At 42.6% G+C, this 22,434-nt stretch overlaps 1 protein-coding gene across 1 annotated transcript in view; it reads right to left on the bottom strand.

Annotated features, from left to right (window-relative positions):
- Positions 1-5,063: 5,063 nt before the first annotated feature.
- Positions 5,064-22,434, bottom strand: part of SENP7 (SUMO specific peptidase 7) — a 286,873-nt gene continuing 269,502 nt past the window's right edge. Inside the window, exons 19-21 of the mRNA XM_033943657.1 lie at positions 17,325-17,393; positions 14,048-14,198; positions 5,064-12,721 (exon numbers count right to left, since the gene is read on the bottom strand). Of these exons, the coding sequence (XP_033799548.1) occupies positions 12,584-12,721; positions 14,048-14,198; positions 17,325-17,393 (358 nt within the window). The 3' untranslated portion in view covers positions 5,064-12,583. The remainder of the gene's footprint in view (positions 12,722-14,047; positions 14,199-17,324; positions 17,394-22,434) is intronic.

The raw sequence follows: 22,434 nt of genomic DNA, 5'->3' as shown, positions 1-22,434 counted from the left end.
ACTCACCCTGCCCAGAAGCGACAGCGGAAGTCCCCTCCATAAATGCAGGCGAGTGACAAGAGCCTGAAACAACGGTTCCACATTCAAGGAGTACAGACGGAGAGGTCAATTGGAATAAGAACCCCCAAATACTTCTCTGTAGACTCCGCCCAACATAGGGGAAAGGGACCCCCCACTCTGCGCGAATCGCAGGACAAGAGGGAAGTGCGACTGATTTATCCAAATTAAGAGTAAGTCCGGAATAAAACCCATACTCAGAGATGAGATCTAATGTAGACGATAAGGAAGTTTCTGGACGAGTGAGAATCAAAAACATATCATCAGCGAAAGCCAAGTTCTTCAAGTCTATGCCCGCTACCCGAAGACCCCGCACGTCTTCAAAAAGATGCAAAGTACAAAGCAAAGGTTCTAAAGAGAGGAGAAAAAGTAGAGGTGAGAGAGGGCAGCCCTGTCTAGTATCCCGAATAGTAAAGGAGTCCGAACGGGTGCCATTAACCAATAAGCCCGCACGAGGATTAGAATAGAATGAGCGAATCCCATGAAGGAAGAACCCCTTAAACCCAACAAACTCAAGAGTGTGAAACAAAAAAGACCAATGGACACTATCAAAGACCTTAGAGGCATCTAGACTAACAAATAAAGCCGGTATCTGGTGTTGTTGACAATGCACAAGTGTAAAAAGCACCTTTCACACATTGCAAACCGACTGTCGGCCTCATACGAATCCCACTTGGTCCTCGTGAATAACCGATGGAAGATGAGGGGCCAGACAATTGGCTAGTATATGGGAAAGGAGCTTAATATCAACATTAATCAGGGAGATCGGGCGATAAGATCCAGGGTCATCCACTTCCTTACCAGGTGTTAACAACAGCATGATAAGCGCCTCATTAGCATAACGGGGAAAAGAACCACGTTCAATAGCAATATTATAGTAAGCCAATAAGGGACCACATAGCTGAGGAGAAAGGAGTTTATAGAACTCAGCTGAAAAGCCATCTGGCCCCGGGGTTTTCCCAGAGCGAAGGGCCTTAATGGTAGATTGCAATTCACTCGCTTGGAACGGACAGTTGAGTGTAGCTACTATACCATCAGAAAGACAGTGTAACCCTGACGACCGAAGATAATCCTCCAAAAGCTCCAGGGAAGCATCAGCGGGAGCAGCATATAAGTGCTCAAAAAATTCCAAGAGTACCGCAGACACCTCTGAGGTGCTAGACACCCTTCCCCTCCTGAGAACGAAGCATTAGAATGGGCTGCCCACTAGTCTTGGCGTCAACCAAACGCACCAACAATCGCCCAGGCTTACTACCAAATCAATGAAAATGGTGATTATAATAAGCTGCCCACCTCTGATAACGAGAATGAAGCAGAGAATTGAGAGCTCCTGGGGTAGGCAGATACTGTTCCCTAGTCACCCCCGAAGGAGCATAAGAAAAGGCTTGCTTAGCAACTCGTAAGGCCCGCTCCAAGGTGAGAATGCCTTGATGAATACGCTTGTTCCTGGCACAAAGAAAAGAAATCACCTGACCTCTAAGTAATGACTTAGCCGCCTCCCAAAATAAAACCGCTGTATTTGTTCTTGGAGGGAAAGTACAGCAGCCGCAGAGGTGTGAGCATCTTCGACCAGCGCATTTCCAACTCACCGGTGCCTGGTCGTTTCGGCCAAGAGAGTCTCCATAGCCAACAACTGTCCCGATAGTTGATCAAAATGGGATTCAAGGGCACGCACCACCGACGCCGACAGAGCCTCAATGTGCGCCTCAGAGAGGAGAAGCATGGGGCTTGATTCCACTGCCATCTTCGGGTCAGTTTTTTGTGGCCACATGTCTTTGTCTTTATCTTTCCTCGTTGTTCTCCAACTCATAGCCGGACTAATATGGTTGACAAATTTGTCCATGCACCGCTCTCACCCAACGTGCAGGAGTTAGGCATTAAAAAGGCTTTAGAAGGGGGGAAAAGGACAGAGGGCCCCAGAGCTCCAGCAAGACACGTCTTGCTCCGCTCAGCACATCACGAGACTCTCCTCCGGAGAATTTATAAAGCAGTCCAGCAGGGGGGCATAGAACTCGATTTTTTACTCTTCCTGGACAAAGTCCAGATCTCAGCAATCTACGCCTGATACGCTTAGGGGTTGGTGAGGAGCAAAAGCCCGAGGCTTACTGTCTCCTGCCTCCACTGAATCTGACATGGTTCCTGAGTTTATGCATTGTTGTCTTCTGTAAATGCACAAGATCTTCAAAAGCCTCAAATATTGCCCTGTCCTGGGCCATTTGGGGTCTGCTGTCCAGTAAGGACTTGAGGTTACGGTCTGCCACACTGGGCATAAGGTCATCTAGGCCCTTGACAAATAGCATCTGCCCCTGGAAGGGAATCCTGCTCACTGTTTAATCCAGATCATCCATCGGGGCAGAGATAGCATAGGCTGAGATCTTGCTCATAATTCTGAGATCATACAGATCATCTGCAACCCATATGACTGCATTTGGTCTACATTTTTGGAGATTCCTGGAAAGGGTCTCTTCCCCTGGGAATGCACTTCCTGCAGATCCCCATCCGTGCAGGACTTGGAGGCTAAGGCCGATGCTCCCATCTTTCCTCCGTGTGCTCTGTCACATGCAGGATATGGATGCTCCTCAGCTGGCAATCCAGCGCAAACCTAGCATAATATAGGGGTAAAAAGACCTGATGGATTCCATCCTTGTCAATTTTAAGCACAATCGAGTTTTCATGCAGATGGAGGTACAGAAAAAATAATTTAAAATCCAAGATAGCCGCCACCAGAAAAATCGTGCCAAAAATGGTCAGAGACCTCCCTGAAGGAAAGAAAATCATAGGGAGAGGGGTTTTAGAGGTGGGGGACCTAGGCTCTGTGTTCAGAATCTCTAAATTCAACTTTTGGTGTGTCCCCCCCCCCCCCCCCCCATTTTCCCTTACTCACTGTGCCATGTGTTGCCTTTCTGTTTCCGCATAGGATTTCAGCTGATATCAATGGAGAAAAAAATCTGTCTCAGATTCACTGGATGAACCTGGTCTTCTTGCTCCTTGATTAATTTGTTTGCCCGTGAATTTGATATCTGTACTCAACTTTGGATACTCAACCGGGTGACCTATATAAAATCAGGGAGCAAGTTCATGCTAATTACCTAAGCACATGTAAAAGGGTCCCCTAAGTTTGTACCTGATTCAATAGAGTTAACTGTGCCTGATCAATCCAAATTGGGAAAGCTTCTCTACACATTCCATCAGACATTACTCATCTGTGAAGGTTTGCTCTCCTACATGTCCTCAGAGAAAAAGACAGAAAACAGTCTCCCCAAAATCTGGCGCACCTGCTCCAAAGCTGATGAAAGTTTGTGCCTGTATCTGTTGATAAGAATCAGTGCATATGTATCTTAGAAAATTCATTCATGAATACTAATCCCAAACATCTCCAGTCCAAAGATTGCATACACATAGTAGCATAAAGGTACTGTAGGTGTTATATTTTCTGAGCAGTTGTATGCATGTATGCACTAGAGCAGGGATGCCCAAAAGGTTGATCGCGATCGATCGGTAGATCGCGAAGGCAACGCGAGTCGATCGCGTTGCTTTCGCGTTCTACTTGCTTCCCGACTCAGAAGCACTGAGCCGACCAACTTCCCCCACCTGATGTCAATTCTGACGTCAGAGAGGAAGTTCTGGGCCAGCCAATCGCTGACTGGCTGGCCCAGAACTTCCTCTCCAACTTCAGAAATGACGTCGGGGAGAGGAAATCTGGTCGGCCTGACGCTTTTGTGAGGGGAAGCAGGAAGAGCTTGGGGCAGCGGTGGTTTGGATGCCTGTTTTCCGATGGTGGTGGCAGTGGCTTGGGAGCAGGGAGACAGAAAGAAAGAAGGGAAAAAGAAAAAATAGAAAGGGGGGACAGGAAGACAGAAAGAAAGGGGGCATGGAGAGAGAAAGAAAGAGGAGGGGGGCAGGGAGAGAGGAAGAAGTTGGCAGAGGGAATGAGATCTGGAAGCATACAGCAAGCTGAAAGAAGGGAAGAAATATTGGATGCACTGTCAGAAGATAGTGAACCAGAGACTCATGAAATCACCAAAGGTAGGAAAAATGATTTTATTTTCAATTTAGTGATCAAAATGTGTCCATTTGAGAATTTATATCTGCTGTCTATATTTTGCACTATGGCCCCCTTTTACTAAACTGCAATAGCATTTTTTAGCACAGGGAGCCTATAAGCGTCGAGAGCAGTTCAGGGCATTCAGCGCAGCTGGTTTAGTAAAAAGGGAGGGGGTATATTTGTCTATTTTGTATAGTTTTTCCTGAGGTGACATTGCATAAAGTCATCTGCTTTGACCTCTTTGAAAACCTGCATAATATAAATGATAATTAACATTTTCTCTGCATACAGTATGCTTTGTGTTTTTTAAAATTTTATTGTTGGTAGATAGATCATTTTGACTTGGTCATTTTAAAAGTAGCTCACAAGCCCAAAAAGTGTGGGCAACTCTGCACTAGAGCAATTATAAGTGCCTGCTTGAGCATGTAAAACACTGCTATATACTTATCTGCCTTAGATGGAAATCAGGAAACAAAAACTGTCCTGGATCAAGAAAGAGATTAAAAGTGGTCACACTTTATGGCTGAAAGCTGGGCTACATCTTTGTTGCACAGACCTGAGCAGACAGGAGGAGCAGTGGACCTCTATCTGCTGTTATTCACTATACTGTTTGAAGAATGAATGTTAGAATAGTCAACAGCTAGCATTTAAAAAGCTAGCATTTAAACTTTGATTATTGGTTCTCTTATATAAATTGCAAGAATAGTTAATGGTATTTATGTTTACTTTAATGCAGTGGTACCCAGACTATAGTCTGCAAACCAGCTCTAGCCTGTGGCGTTTATTTTTCCAGACAATGGGCCGAAAACCACTCTAATGCTGTTGCAACAAATAATCTTTATAACAAATTGGTTAGCTTCCAGCTCACTTCTTATAAAGAATGCAATATGAAACCAGTTTTGGTAAACTTAAATTACCTAATACAATGAATTACCAAAAGTACAATGAAGAGAAAATGAGACCAATTTTATGGTATTTTTATTATTAAAGACTGGCATTTGAAAACATAATATTTACATCTTCTAATAGTTAAGAAAATTTTTCATAAAGATCATGAGGATATCATAAAGAGTAGTCACATTATGCTTTAACATAATATCAAGCAGATTTATAAAGGCACAAGGAAAGCCTAATGCTTAACAACAGAAATCCACTCTGCAAATAAAATAAGAATAAATAATTATAAATACATAGTCAGATGTCATTTTTCTATTACATGATCAAATAGCTTTATTTGGTTTTATGAACTAACATAAAATGATGAGATGTCATGCCTAGCCAATCAAAAACATGGTTAGACTATAGGATGATGGTGCAGTGGACAGTAGACTGCTGAGCAGTTATGGTTTTGTGAGTCGCTGTACCCTAAAAGTACCATATTTTATCACTCTCAGATTTGCTAGTTATATTTGGCATTTGTATTTTTGGGTGAAACAACAATAATCTTCTATCTGAAATCAGTACAATTCAGAGCATTTAAAACCTGTTGAGTTCTCAGGCTACTCACAATAAATATGCATTAATAGTATGGCTGTCAGTGGAGAAATTATGGATATCCTGAGAACCTGACCAGTAATGGGGGTCACTAAGCCAGGATTAGGAAGCCCTAGTTTTATTGTTTAGTAGAAATTGTTACACTCATATTTGAAGTCAAGGCTTACCAATGCAACAGAGTAGTAAAGACCTACTCTTGGCCTACTTTTAAATCCCTAAACCCCAATTCTCCTCCTTATCTTGATCAGACAGGTTTTATTGGTTACTAGAAACTGTTCATCTTGCTGTGTGTATCAGTTGCACTGTAACCTGCAAAGAGAAGGGACTATCCCAATTTTATGCATCTGTACAGAGATGTGTATGCCTAGTAGAGCTACAGAAATGCTAAGTAGATACATTAGGTGTTAATTCACTTTGTATGTGTTGAGGCTCTTTGAGGATGCCAAATGAAAAAAAAATGTTTTTCTTCCATTAAATTTCCTATTTTATCCTCCTTGAAAAGACTTTGGTTCTATTTGACTCATTAAAGCTTAGGAAGTAATAATGCAATATTTATTCCTCTTTCCTCTCACATAATGTCTCTCAGAGATAGGTTGCCACTACTGTACCCATCAAATCTATCTCCTTTCAAAATGCAGGTCTTAATCTTTGTAAGTTCTACTCAGCAGTTTCAACTGCAACTGATCAAAAAATGTGAGCTGGAATTCAAACCAAGGCATTTAATTGGCTAGTTTGAAGAAGACCATCAAAACACAAGGGGGATTTCAGACAGCTTCTTTCTGTATTTCAAAGTCTGTACACCCGAGCTTTGTAGTTACTTGAGGCTAATTTAATAACAAGTGTGACAACCCAAGAAGGTACTTATTTTATAAAAGCACATAAACTCTTACATGTCTTTATAAAGTATTAGGGACAAGTGGCAAACACTGTAACTAGACTGAAGCTATAGACATTTACACCTGTTCAGAAACAGACATAAATGATCAAATGAATATGTACATCGTAACGCTGCCCCTGTTGTGTAAAAACAAGTGCCTTCTTGGCATTGCACAAACTCTTGATGTAATTTTAATAAGGGCCTTTATGCATGAAAAATCATTTATAAAATTATCCCCTATAAAGGCAATTCTATAAAATAGGTGCCACAATGTACAAACCAATTACACATGCAGATAATTAGAATGATGTATATGCACATAAGCACATATACACGTTTCTTACACAGCATATATTTTAGAGGAAAGGTAGCCAGAATCTGTGTAGGATTCACATTTGTGTGTGTAACTTATAGAAAATGCATATTTCCATCATTTAGGTGTGCGCACACAAGTTCTATAAATTTTCGGTTTATGCATATACACACACGTGTATACCTGGTTACATTAGTAGTCTATAACAGAAAGTAGGTGCCTACTTTACTTTCTAGAATAGGCAACTAAGTTACCCCCATAGAAGGGACATTTTCAAGTCATGCCTAGTTAACACATGCTTTCACATGCCTATCGTTTAAAGTCAAATACTACTTACTGTAGTTAAATTTATAACACACCAGCACAGCTACAGGAGAATGTGTATACATATAGACTAGCTCCAGGGCTAGTTTAAATGTTACTACATATTTTTTGCACACATACACATGATGTGCATAAATGCAGAGCCTGCCTATTTTCCACCCAAAGTCCAGTATCATGAAATTTACACATGAACTTTCACACCAGTCAGTTTAAGATGCATTTGTGCATGTTCTGGGTTGGAAGTTTAGGTTCTTACCTTATTAATCTTCTTTCTATTATAAGATATAGGATTCTGTACCATAGCTGTTGATTCCCATTAGTTGTGAATCTGCAGAATGGTGTCACTCAAAACTCTGAATTCCTCCCCTTCTAATGTGAACAGTTAGTACCAAAGCAATTGAACTCCACTGAAACAGAAGAAAAGAGAAGGGCGGCCCAGGAAACTTCCCCAATGACAAACCATATTCTGTTCTGCTCTGTAACATATCAGAAAAAATAATGATTAACAACAATTAACAATCAACATTGAACAACAAATTAAGCACATGAGTAGCTAGGAACCAACCCGCTAACTGCAACTAGTAGAAGCCATAACCCTCCCCCTCCTCAAAGGAGAAAAGGAATAGTAGCCCCATGTTCCTCAAGTTTTGTCTCTGCCAAATCTTAGAAACAGGCAATGTCCAAGGCAGAAATCAGGCAAATGAAAGATCTGCCTAGGGTGGGCCTTACAGAATCCTATGTCTTATAACAAAAAGAAGATTAATGAGGTAAGAACCTAATTTTCCATTCTGTTGCAAAGACATAGGGTTCTGTACCATAGCTGGCATACTAAAGCAATGCCAGGTGTCTAGGGAGGGACAGATGAGCTTGCCCACAGTACCGAGGACCCAAAGCGACATCCTCTCGAGCCGCCACATCCACTCTTTAGAAACTTGTAATGGTGTGGAGTAGACCAAGTAGCTGCTCTACAAATTACATCAGGCGAAACAGCCCGGGACTCTACCCAGGAAGTAGCCACACTTCTAGTCGAATGTACTTCAATTGAGATAGAGGGCTTACACCCCAGGCAATGTACTGCAATTGAGATAGAGGGTTTACCACATGCAATGTAGGAAGAAGAAACTGCCATGTGAATCCATTTGGCAATCGAAGCCTTAGAAGCTGGAGTGCCTTGTCTTGGTTGGCTGGTCAGCATAAAAAGGTGGTCAGGTAGCCGGGAATCAATAGTCCTCTACAGGTAGTAAAATAGGACTCTAAACACATCCAGCCTCTGCAAAATTCTGTCCTGTGTCACTGAACCCCTAGGGTGAAAGGCAGGTAAATGAATCTCTTGATTGACACGGAAGGCAGAAACCACCTTTGTTAGAAAGGAAGGTACCGTCCATAGAGAAATAAACCTAAGGAAGGGTTTTCTACAGGAGATGGCCTGTAACTTTGAGATCCACCTCACCGAGACTATGGCAACCACAAAAGTGGTCTTAATCGTAAGATCCAAAAGGGATGTGTCAGGCAGGGGCTCAGACAGAGCCCGAGATAGACCCTTCAAAACAACATTAAGGTCCTAAGACGGGAATGGCCTAAGCAGTGGGGGACACAATCTGAGTGCCCCCCTCAAGAACCGAGTGACTTCTGGGTTTGATGCCAATGATTGCTTACCTCTCTGAGCTCATAAGCACGAGAGGCAGCTATCTTTTCCTTGAGAGATGAGACCACTAGGCCTTTTTTCTGGTCCGGCTATCAGGCTCCACCTGCACCTTGGCACACCATAACCAGAAAGCCTTCCAGGTCTTCACTAAAGCCTCAAACGTTGCAGGCTTCATTGCTCTCAGGAGGGTCTAGACGACTATGTCCAAATAACCCCTAAGGAGTTAGGGTTGTGCGCTCAAGAGCCATAATATAAGACAAAAAAAGTACTCTGGAGTCTCCAAAGGAATTGGACTCTGACTGAGTGGCTTGATATGAACTGGCATCCTGACAGAACAGCCTCTTTGGAGCATACCAGATCCGCATACAATGGATGATAGGGTCAGTCCATAGCTACCAGAATCATCAGTCCCTAGTGATCACTATTCTGCCTAAGATCCAGCCCACCACGGCCCATGGTGGAAAACACAGAATAAAAGCTCGGTGAGCCAGGGCTGAAGGAGGCCATCCAGCCCTACACTTCCCGACTCGGCTCTTCAACTGTGGAAGTGAAATGCCTTCACGTTCTAGGCTGAGGCCTTGAGATCCATTTCAGGTCTTTCCCAGCATGGCACAGTAAGGGTAAATGCTTTCCGGGAAAGAGACCACTCCCCTGGAACCAGACTCTGCCTGCTGAGGAAGTCAGGCTGAACGTTCTCTATCCCTTCCATAGGGCAAGCTGAGATGGCCTATAGGAGAACTTCAACCCAGTGGAACAATCCTTGTGCCTCCAGGCATAGGGGAGTGCTACAGTTGTCTCCTTGCTTGTTCACATAAGCTACCAAGGTAACATTGACAGAAAACACCCCGACTACCTTCCCTGTCAAGGAGGACAGTAACTCCTTCAGTGTCAAATGTATAGCTCTCAATTCCAGCCAAAGTATAGAACACTTACTCACCGAGTTCATTTGCCCTGAACAAAACAAACACAGCAGAGAGGTCACCCAGCTGCTCAGACTGGTGTCAGTCATGAGGGGTCACCCATGAGGAGACTGTGAGGGGCATGACCTTTGGAGTCACCAGCATAACCTGTATCTTGCCCACGAAGGCCAGGAGGCTACATCTGTAGGGAGTGCCTTTGCGGGGACCACCTGGAGAGGAGAGAGATCTGGAGTGGCTGCATATGTGCTCTCGCTCAGGGGACAACTTCCAGGAAGGCTGCCATCAAACCCAGCCCCTGAAGGTAAAGCCAGGTTATGGGACTAGGTAATTCCAGGATCTCTAAGATCTGTTTCCTGAGCTTCTGTTTGCAAGGCTCAGGAAGAAAAACACGGCCTTGTGTTGTGTCGAAGCGGACTCCCAAAGAATCCAAGCATTAAGTCGGCTGCACATCCAGCAAAAGTACACCAAAAACAGCCCACGGAAATAAAAAATGTCTAAAAGGGGTTGTGGAGGTGGGGGAACCTGTCCCTGACCCCAGAAACCCTCAAATCAGTCTTTTTCAACAACCTCCCCCCCCCACACACACACACACTTCTCCAATTTTCCCCAAAGGGAATAATGGACTTCTGGTGCCTTTTAGTTTGTAGCAAACTGCCTGCAGGGAAAGTATTTCTGCCTCAGAAAGTGTCAGAAACAAGTCCACCACCATAAATCTAGCTGCCAGTCATGCAGATCCTGTCCAGGGACTCCAACCCCCTAAAATTCACACATTCCTGGGGGGGGAGGGGGAGGAGGAACTGGGTATCAAGGAGCAGGCTCCTTGATACCCAGAGATTTGTTACACAGGAGCCACACAGCCTGCGCAAGCAAGCTCCTAGGAGAACAGACCCTAAGCTCCTGAAGAGACTCAAAGCAGGCTGGCTCCACAGGTACTCAGAGATTGGTCTGTGAGCTCAACAGTTCATCCACGTGAGACTGTGTCCTTTCCCTGGTGAAGTAAGAAGGGGACTTCCAAACATTGAATCAAAAGGAAAAATAGGAATTGGTGGAAAAAATACTCAAAAATAAGAAAAAGAAAGCAGAGCAGAGCACACCTTGTGAGATCACTTGCTGAAGGAAAAACTAGAGGGTACTGTTCTCCAGTGCTAAAGCGGAGGAGTTGGAAGTTTTGAGTGACACCCTTTTGCAAAGTTTGCAACTAGGGGAAGGGAACCGCTATGGTACAGAATCCTGTCTTCACTATAAAAAACCTTTTATAGAATTACCCCTTGCGGGAGTTATATAGATATAGGCAGCAGGTATTCGTATAAATGCCGATATTCTAGACATTTATGAGCAAATGTGGACACATTTGCATATAAATGACAATAATCCAGCACTGCGCTATAAGTACATGCCTATCTTCGATGGTATACACTTTGCATGGTAGTATGCACATTTATAAACACTAATTTTAGAATACTATACATGTATACCTCCCCAATACAGATGTAAGATTTACATCAGCTCTACAGAAGGCATAAATGCTAGAACATATAAATATACACACATTTATCCATATTTATAGTATTCTACAAAGAAAAGTATGAACCAATGTTTTTACAGATTGTCTGCAAATAGGCACATAAAAATAGATGCCTCTTTATAGAACTGTCCTTCACATTTCTAACTAACCAACAATTATATTTTTAACACAGTGGCTGGAAAATGTACAAACAGGTTAAAATGATCTTAGTGTAAAATAAGCAGGACCCTGCTCACACTCATTCTTATCTTTCCAAAAGATATCCAACAGCCATAGAGGGAACAATTAAGGAACAGAAAAGTTACTAGAAGCACACCGGCCATTTTCTAGGCTCCCAGTTAATTTATATTTAACCACATGATGGTAATTTTGCTGCCATCATGTAGGAAGATTATTCCTACTTGTAAAACAAAACAAAAGCAAAACCCAGGACTTATCAAATCTCTTCTGGGGATCCCTCTCCCCTTCACCACTGGGGGTTTTATGATATCCATATATGCATGAGATGAACGCTGCATTGATGTTCAATATTCTAAAAGTTAAACTGTTAAGTGGGGTTCACAGGACAGATTTGAGAAGTCCTGAATTTAAGTGATTATGTTCTTTTTTTTGCAATCTTAATACTAGTTAGCATTTCTATTTCTGCATATAAGAATGCTTTGCAGTATACCTGTAATGTCTGAACTGCTTGACAATAACAAAAATGCCAACTTTCTATTTATAACAAATAAAATCTACAATTTTACAGATCATCTATATTTAGTGGGATGTTAGCCTGTTCCTTGCAGTGATGTCACATTATTTTGAACTGTGCCACATAAAGTAAATAAATGTGATAAAAATGTATAGTATTACTATATGGAGTATCACATGATTTAACAGCAAAACAGTGACATGAAATGTCCTTCAATTTGCAAAAAATGAGCTGTAAAACTGCAATGTTCTACTCTAGGAAACAGGCAAGCTGACAACTTAAATGAAACTAAGCAGGCCAGGATTAAAGGAATGCTCTCTTTCTACAGGGGAAAATAAATTTATAGCAAATTTCTATCAATTTAAATAACTAAGCATCTATACTAATGTTTATCTAAAGCTCTCTCTCTGTGTCCTGCCATGACATATTCCTTTTAAATAAAAAGGTAAAAGACTAAAAGTCAATAAACTACATAACAAATATTTATTAAACCTACAAAATATATACTTACAATTAGGAATCTAAATTTTTGTTCTCGATTCATAAATCTATACAAGTCTTTTAAAGAGTAAATAATTAAAATAAAGAATATGCATTAAATGTTGTGTGCTCTCTCTCTGCAAATGCTGCAGTGCAAATGATGATCAAGTTTTCCAGCAGTCCCACTGCACTTAATCAGTATAAAGGAATTATGGAGTGCTGCTTCTCTGCTGTTGGACATGCAGTTTCAGAATTAAATCATGAATTTCTTCCCGTTTGGTCCTCATGATGTGACGAGGGAACCAATGTTCCAAGGAAATGGGAAGTTCAAAGTTAGTAATTGGTTTCTGACATGAAGAAAGAGAAAATGAGAAACTATTTAAAGACTTGTCCAGTATACTGTAAGAAAAAATGTATATTAATAAACTATTTAGTGGCTCCATTCTGGAATTTTTTGGATGAAGCAGTTTCTTCCTGCTGCTTTATACTTCCAGTTCAATCAAAACTAGGGCTGTCATCTAGTACCTTCATTTATTTGCAACTACCTGGGGGATTTCTATTTTATATCCCTACCCAACTCACTGGAATTTTACATCTATATTTGAATACTCAACTTTCCAAATCTGAGCTTAAGGCAAATTAAATAAAAATAAGTCCTGCCTGTGGACTTACTCCATAGTGTGAACCCATACTGGCATGTCTAAATATACCAGGTCAATGGCAGGTGAAAATAGGTATGTCTAAGGGGCAATATTTTATAAGTGGAGCATGTATGTAGGAGCCATGTCCATGTCTTGCCCATGCTCTGCCCACATGTACATCCCCCTTGCACGTATGCACTACAGCATTTACGCCCCTTAGAAGAGCATTTAGGGCACTTTTGCAAATATGTGGCAATCAACCCTGCATTTACATGCACAATGTACACAAAAGTACAGGGACAGATTTACAGAATTGCTCTGAAAAGGCTTACAATCTAAGGACCTGATTTACTGATGTGTGCTAATGTATTAACATACATTATTACAAATTATTTGTATAGTTAGCAAACAGGCCATATTGATAATAATGAGGCTATGGAAGGCAACATGACTTGACAAATGTGGTACATGAGAATGCATCACTAGGAGTCAGGCATTGCAATTTTGAAAGATGGCAGGGCCAGAGACAGAAGAAATTGGGCATTGCTCCTGCCTTTAAGAGTTGGGTGGGGAGTCATGAAATCAGATTAGGGATAGGAAGTGGCCAGCAGGGAAGCCAGGGAGGAAAAGAGAAATGCTGGACCTGGTGGGATGGAAAGGAGACTTGGTGAGTGAGAAGGGTTTAAGAAAGACATGCTGGATCTAGTTGAATGGAGAATAAAGGAGGGAAAAGGAAAGAAGCTGGACCTGGTAAGGGGGGGGAGGGAAGTAGCAAAAGACACTGTTGGAATAAGCCTAAGTAAGGGGGACATTTGTAAAAGACACAGATTGTTAGGAATGGATGCCATTGGTACACACTGGTCATTGCTGTGGCCCCACTTGAGATGATATTTGTTAGCTCTCCTTCAACCCTTTGGACCCAAAGTAGGCCTAACTTAAAAGTTAATGCAGACCAGTGCCTTACAGTAACACACTCTCCTGTATTTAAAAACAGCATGCATAATAAATAATTAAATTCTTTGTGCATTGTACCTGAAAGAAGCTTTCTACATACTGCAGTAAGTAGATACCACAGTCACTGCTGTTATTTTGTTTGGGAACTCTGGGGCAGAAGTCTCTCATGTTCGATTGGCTGAACTCTCGAGGCGTTCCTTTTTTAACATGCCATTCCTCTTTTAAGTACCTAAGATTACAGTGTGCAAATAAGAAAGTATTTTAAACACATGAAATGACTCAATTGGTGCTAAATAAGAACAATGAATCCTGTCCTCCTTCAAAAAGTAATACAATATAAGGAATTTTAATTGATCATAACCTAACAATGGAACCTCAGAACAATCATCTGGTAAAAAAAAACTGTTTCTGGACTCTCAGAAAACTGAGAAGAATCATAAGAATAGCCTTACTGGGTCAGACCAGTGATCCATTTAGCCCAGTAGCCCATCTTCAGGGTGTCCAATCCAGGTCACTAGTACCTGGCAAACACCCAACTTGTAGCAACATTCCATGATACTGATATAGGGCAAGCAGTGGCTTCCTCCATGTCTGTTCGATAAAAGACTATGTACTTTTCCCCCAGAAAATTGTTCAAACCTTTCTTAAAACCAGCTATGTTAACCACGCGTTCTTGAGCTTAACTATTCTCTGAGTAAAAAAATATTTCCTCCTATTGGTTTTAAAATTATTTCCCTGTAACTTTACTTCATCGAGTGTCCCCTAATCTTTGTAATTCTTGTTGGAGTAAAAATTAATCTACTTGTACCCATTCTATACTACTCAAGATTTTTTAGACTTCAATCAAATCTCTCCCCTCACGTCTCTTTTCTAAGCTGAAGAGCCCTCATACGAGGGCTTTCATCATACAGGAGGAGTTCCATACCCTTTATCACCTTAGTCGCTCTTCTTTGAACCATTTTTCGTTCCATCATATCTTTCTTGAGATAAGGTGACCAGAACTGAATGCAATACTCAAGATGAGGTTGCACCATGCAGCATTATAACATCCTTAGTCTTGTTAACCATCCCTTTAATAATTCCTAACATCCTGTTTGCTTTTTTTGGCCGCCACCACACATTGGGAGGAAGGTTTCATCATATTGTCTACAATGACATCCAGATTTTTTTCTGGATGTCATTTGTCTGTAGCACCTGAAGATTGGAAGATGGCCAGTGTTATGCTGATTTTTAAAAAGGGTTCCAGGGGAGATCTGGGAAATTACAGATCTGTAAGCCTGACTTCAGTGCCGGGCAAAATAGTGTAAACAATTATAAAAAATAAAATTGTGGAACACGTAGACAAACATGATTTAATGGGATGGAGTCAGTATGGGTTCAGACAAGGGAGATCATACCTCATCAATTTGCTTGACTTCTTTGAAAGTGTGAATACACATGTTGATAAAGGCGAGCCAGTTGATACAGTATATCTAGATTTTCAGAAAACTTTTGACAAAGTTCCTCATGAGAGGTTCCTCAGAAAATTAAAGAGTCATGGTATAGGAGACAATATTTAATTGTGGATTAAGAATTGGTTATTGGACAGAAAACAGAGGGTAGGGTTAAATGGCCATTTTTCTCAATGGAGGAGAGTAAACAGTGGAGTGCCACAGGGATGTGTACTGGGACCAGTGCTATTTAACTTACATGGCTGAGTCACATTATATGACCATCTGCTAATATCCAGAATAAACACCTCTGGCAGCATGGAAGGCAGCCAGATGCCTTAGGAGTGACTCAATAAGATGCTGGATGGTTGCTAGGGCTATCTGAAGCCACACAGACTGCAATGCACCAGACAGCTGCTGAAGAATGCATGGTGGTGGATACAGTCATCTAACATGTCATTCGAGGTGCTCCCAAATGTGCTCGATTGGGTTAAGGAGTGACAAGACAATCGCATGCCAGACACCAGCAAGCCGACAATTGAGTGCTGACAATTCAGCGCAAGACACCAGCGTGCCGCGGGAAAACTTAGTTTTAAAGAGCTCCGATAGGGAGTGTGGGGGGGGAACCTCCCACTTTACTGCATACTGTTTGCGCTGCCATTGGGGGGGTGTTTTCTCTATAATGGAGGGTTCCAATCCCCTAAACTCCCACCCCAACAGTAGCGCAAACACTATGCAGTAAAGTGGGGGGGGGGTTTCCCCACTCACACCCCGCTTTGGAGCTCTTTAAAACTAAGTTTTCCCGCAGCACGCTGGTGTCTTGCGCTGTACTGTATGCCCTTCAATTGGCGGTGCGCTGGTGTCTCCCGTGCGACTGACTATGAACCGGTTAAGGTCTAGGAAATTCAGAGGCCAGGGAAGTAGCTGGAAATCTTGGTCATGCTCTGTGAATCACTCGCAAACAATTCCTGAGGCCCTTAGAGGTGGAAGGCTTAGGCTTAGGACGAATGATGGAAGCAAATGACTTCTCATGTTCAGACAACTTCTTAGTGGCTTCCTCGATGGAGTCATCAACAAGTCATTGCTTTGACAAGGAATGTTGGCGAGGCGATCCTGTAGATTAGGGTCCATGTCAACAGTGCGAAGCCAGGCAAGCCGGCTTTGGACTGAGAAGGCAGTGACCCTCGAGGAAAGCTCAAATGCATCATAGGACGATTGAAGGAGATGCATGTGGAGTCGATTCAGAGTGGTAATGGTATTTTGAAAACCTGTAAGACGATGTTGAGGAACATACTTGAAATATGCAGGCAAAGTGTGTCAACCAAATGCTTGAAATAAGAAATGAAGATAAAATTGTAATTCAAAACCCTAGTTGCCATCAGAGAATTTTGATACAAACGGCATCCAAACTTGTCCATGATCCTGCCCTCTCTTCCAGGTGCAACAGTGGCATAAACCTTGGAAGGGTTGGTCCTTTTCAGAGAGGACTCCACGAGAAGGGATTGATGGGATAATTGAGATTTCTCGAAGCCCTTGCAATGAACCATTCTGTAACAGAATTCTAGCTTGCTTGGTACAGGAGGAATGGAATAAGGTGTTTCAAGGTTCCTCTTGAAAGTTTTAGAAAGAAGTCTATTAATGGGTATTTTAAGAGACTCCGCAGCAGGTCAAGACATACCCATTTCTTCTAAATACTCAGTAGTGTATTTCAAATCAGAGTACATTAGATATATGTTGTGCTGATGTTATGATAAGCTCTAAGAAAGAGACTGCACTATAAAACGTGCCAACTGTTAATAATCTACGTTACCAATTTTAATGTGATTGCCATCACATAACACAACATAACTTTTTTAAACTGAACTAAAACATTTTTCATTTAACCAAATAACAAAAGCACTTTTAATTTAGATATTATTACTCACTCTCTTAGCATCTGGACAGTGTTCTGCAATGATCCTGCTCTCAGGGAATCTAACATGAGAATGCAAGGCCTGGAGATTGCAAAAACCAAAATGAGTCTTAAATAGAGATAAAGAAACATCAGTGCCAGATAAAGCAGCAAACATTACATTACATTAGAGATTTCTATTCCGCCATTGCCTTGCGGTTCAAGGCTTCCAATAGTACTCTCAGGCAGCATCTAATCTGAACACCAGACCAGACCTCTTCCTAACATCCTGGATTATTTCTTTACTTTGCTAGCTTCTATTGCAGCAATGGGCAACCTTTTTACAAAGAGAGCCACATGAGGGTCAATACTATCCCCAGCAGGCCATACACAGAAAATTAACAAATGCATCATAATTCACTGGTAATAAACTTAATGTGATGACTGATTAAACTTGAAGGGCTGAAATTAGGACCCAAAGTGGTGAACTGGGTTAGAAACTGGCTGTCGGATAGACGCCAGAGGGTAGTGGTTAATGGAAGTCGCTTGGAGGAAGGAAACTTAGTAAAAGGAGCCCTAAATGTGTACTATTTTTTATTAGTTTATTATTATTTTCCAATGCTCAATATGACTTCCTTTTTTAAGGTTTGACACTTGTGTCAGAATATTTTTACTAAATTTAAGAAGTATCCAATTCTAGAAGGAAATAATTAGATATTTGCCCTCTTTCAAATGGTATAGAGGTTTATAAAAGGGAAAGGCGTTAATGAAGTCATTAGGTTCAATCTAGCCATTTATTTCTGCATGAATTTAAACAACTAAAAAAAAGGTAAATATAGCTCATCCAGTCATACAAGAAATGTCTCTACAGCAGGGATGCCCACACTTTTTTGGCTTGTGAGCTACTTTTAAAATGACCAAGTCAAAATGATCTACCAACAATAAAATTTTAAAAAACACAAAGCACACTGTACGCAGAGAAAATGTCAGTAAGGAAGGAGGGAGGGGGGCACAAACTTGAGATACAGAAGGAAGGGGCATGAACTTGGGACAAAGGAAGGAAGGAGGGTGGGAGCATGAACTTGGAACACAGAATATAGAAAAATAGAGTATGACGACAGAAGAGGGCCGGAGGCCCAACAAGTCTGCCCACTCAAGACCCCTCCCTCCCTGGATTACCCATCTTTTATGCATAATCCTGTACCACCCCCACCTGTTTATCCCATCGATTTTTGACGTCGAACACGCTACTAGCCTCGACCACCTAGCGTGGAAGTTTATTCCATCGATCAATCACCCGCTCGGTGAAGAAGTATTTCCTGGTGTCACCATGAAATCTTCCCCCCTTAAGTTTTAGCGGATTCCCTCTTGTTGCAGTGGGACCCATAAAAAAAAATATTTCTTTCTCCACTTCAATGCGACCCGTGATGTATTTGAATGTCTCTATCATGTCCCCTCTTTCTCTGCGCTCCTCGAGAGAATATAAGCGCAATCTGGTCAGACATTCTTCACATGGGATGTCCTTAAGTCCTGAGACCATCCTAGTGGCCATTCTCTGGATCGACTCCATTCTCTTCATATCCTTTTGATAATGTGGCCTCCAAAACTGGACACAGTACTCCAGGTGAGGTCTCACCATGGATCTGTACAATGGTAGTATGACTTCAGGCTTTCGGCTGATAATGCTCCTTCTGATGCAACCCAGCATTTGTCTTGCCTTTGTTGAAGCTTTCTCCACCTGGTTGGCAGCTTTCATATCTTCCCGGATGAGAACTCCCAAGTCCCTTTCTGCAGTGGTTCTTGCTAAGATTTCACCGTTCAAGGTGTATGTTCTGCATGGGTTTCTGCTCCCAAGGTGCATTACTTTACATTTTTGGGCATTAAAGTTTAGCTGCCAAGTACTTGACCATTGTTCCAACTTAAGCAGGTCCTGTTTCATAGTGCTGGGCCTGGTCGCGTTATCAGGTTCTGATGCTCTGCCCACAATGTTGCATAGTTTAGCATCATCAGCAAATAATGTAATTTTGCCTCGAAGTCCCTGAGTTAGATCCCGAACAAAGATATTGAATAGCATCGGGCCTAAGAATGGAGAGAGGGACATGTTGGGACACAGAAGGAAGAGAGGGGATACAAACTTAAGACAAAGTCTGTAAGGAAGAAGGGAGGGGGCACAAACTTGGGATACAGAAAGAAGGGAGGGATACAGAAGGAAGGGAGGGAAGGGGCATGAACTTGAGACATAGAATGGAAGGATAGAAGGAAAGAGATGCTGAGGTGGAGGAGGGAATAGAAAGGGAAAATTGTTGAGCATGGGTGTGAGGGAAAGAGATGGTGTACATGGGGAAAGGAAGAAAGAGGAGAATGTTGGGTATAGGAAGAGAATTGTTGGACATGGTGGGAGAGGAGTAAATGTTGGATGTGGTGGTGGAGAGGGAACAGTGGGACAGATGCAAGAGGGAAGAATGTTGGACCTGGTGGTGGAGGGAATGGAGGAAGAGATGTCGCATGGTTCTGGAGAGAGGTAATAGGAGAAATGTTAGGCATGGGGCTGGTGGGCAGGGGCAAAAGATGCTGCACACAGTCCAGGGGGGTGAGAGAGGGAGAAATGTTGGATGTGGCAGTAGAAGGAGTTGGAGCGATATACCCTGGATCCCTCTATCTTTCTTTCCTCACTCCCTTTGCAGGAAGGGAAGGAATGAAAGAGAGATGATGGACGTTGCACATGGGGGTGGAGGAGAGAGGAAGAAATGCTGTGCAAGGTGGGGAGGGGTAAAAGAGTGTGCTTTGTGTAGTTTAATTTTGTGGTTACCATTATGTATTATTAAGATTATATTGTGTGTATGTGAAAAATGAATGGAAGAAATGGCATTTACAATTAGTACTATTATTAGTATGGCGGCTGGGTCTGGGGTGGAGCCTGGGCAGTGCTTTTAAGCCCCCCAAACAAAAAAGCATTCCACTGACTATGGATGTTGGACCTAGTGTGGGAAGAGAGATGGTAGACCTGCTGGGAGGAAGGGGGATGAATGACCACATCCCAGAAATTTTGCATTTTCAATTTAAAAAATCCTTATCTCCAAGATGCAAACCGAGTTATTTTCTACACATAGCTATTTAAGTTTTTGCAAACAGGCCCCTTATATTAGCTTTTTCACTCCTTTATATTCATGACACATGTTCACCATTTTTTAAGTTTTCTCTCTCTCTCTTTTTTTTTTTTGCACTCAGCATCTTGAACGTCCCTGTTTACTGAGTAGACATACAAATTTTGATTAGAAATGATTCATAATTACTATCCTACCAAGAGCTAAACAAACTTTAAATAACTTTACAATAACTTCAAATCCAGGGGGGGGTAAATACCACAGTACTACTGTACCTGCACAGTTTTTTTTCCAGTGACAAATTGCTAAATATAAAATAATATAAAAACATATCCACAAATGAATTTTGGCCCTTTGTCAACTAGTAATCAATCATATCAATCATGGAGTTATATGTCACTCACACCCCTATAACGTACAAGTCCAGACCAGTCCACCTGACTTCTATTACTGGCAAGCCCCTCGCACAATGACGTCACTTACTCGAGCTCCCGGAAAGATTCCTTGTTCGCTATGAGGTTGCGAAGGACTGCGTGGAAGAGAGTGCGAGGTCTGATTTGTTCAGTGTCCTGTCCTGCACCATAGGCATCCTGCGCTGTGGTGAAGTTTCCAAGTGAGCGAAGGGGAGGCTTCCCTTGCGCCGTGACTTTTTTGCCTCATTAGGCATAGGTCAGCGACGGAGGGAAGCTTACAACTTGCTTCGGGCCTTCTTCGTTGCCGGGTCCTACCTTCACGGAAACAGAAAGTAGGCAGGACCCGGCAGCGAGGAAGGCCCGAAGCAAGTTATAAGCTTCTATCCGTCATTGACCAGTCTCCTGCCTTAGCCCGTAGCGAACTCATGTTTCGGGGCTCTAAGGTGTGCGTGCCAGCTTCCCTTCTCTTCTCCCCCCACCCCCGGACGTAACTTCCGGTTTCGGAGGGAAGAGAAGGGAATCTGGCACGCACACCTTAGAGCCCCGAAGCATGAGGTCGCATCTCCAAGCCGGTGAGAGATGATTTTGGGGGGGGGGATTTTTTTATGTTGAGCGGCGGCGGCAGCAGCAGGATTCCCGATAGATGACAGCCGGGCGGTCATCTAAATTTGCCTGGTGGACCACCCGGCTAGAAAGCCCTGGTGAGAACACTGTATTACCAGGATAGTATGTTACCATATACTTCTGTCTATCCAAATAGCTGCTAACTTGTCCCGTTGCTGTATTCTTCAATGGTTCCTCCGACATCAAACCTCTGGGTAATGATGTTTGTGTGGGCCGTTTTCTGTGTATACCTCCCATGGTCCCACCGGCCACAGGTTGACCAACCCTGATCTATTGAATCTTTTGAGATAGTCTATATAGCCTTGCTTTCATTGAGGCTTCTGGACTCCTAGCAGCTAAAAATGAGATTGTATTTTATTCAACATTTGTGCTAAAAGCAAATACTGTACCATGATAGTGAAATATCCAGCACACTCTTTTAAATGTTTCTAAAAGATCAAGGTGCAATATTCCATTCTAAACATATGGTTGGGTTTCCAAGTGTTGGCCCAGGTTGTTTAAGGCCTCTCCTACGGGTGGGGCCTTAGAAGTCTTGGCCAGAATCTTAGGGTCCTCGCTGATTCTACTGGGAAGGGACCTAAGGCTGTGATTAGCTCAGACATATAAGGTCCTTCCCATAGGAGGGGCCTTAAATAACCTGAGTCAATCAGAGCCTTAGGACCCTTCCTGGTGAATCCAGGGAGGGGCTAGACTGGCTCTGATTGACCCAGGTTATTAAAGGCCCCTCCCATAGGAGAGGCCTTAAAACAACCTGGGTCAATCAGAGCCTTAGGCTCCTCCCAAGTGCATACCAGGATGCACTGGGGAGGGAAAAGCTCATTTTGAAGATGCGTACCAGCTGGCTGGAGGGAGTAGGCATCCCTCTGGTCAGCCATCTAAATCAATGTATGGAGGAGAGGGTGCTAGTCATCGGAGGCACAGGGAGGGAGGTGTTGCATGGCAGTGGGAGAGAATGGGCATCTCTCCTGCTGCTAGGGGAGGTTGTTAAGCAGGAGAGCGTGGG

The sequence above is a fragment of the Geotrypetes seraphini genome, chromosome 4, assembly GCF_902459505.1.
Source record: "Geotrypetes seraphini chromosome 4, aGeoSer1.1, whole genome shotgun sequence".
Taxonomy (NCBI): domain Eukaryota; kingdom Metazoa; phylum Chordata; class Amphibia; order Gymnophiona; family Dermophiidae; genus Geotrypetes; species Geotrypetes seraphini.
The sequence above is the reverse complement of the archived record's forward strand: the minus strand, read 5'-3'. Positions and strand labels throughout refer to the sequence as shown.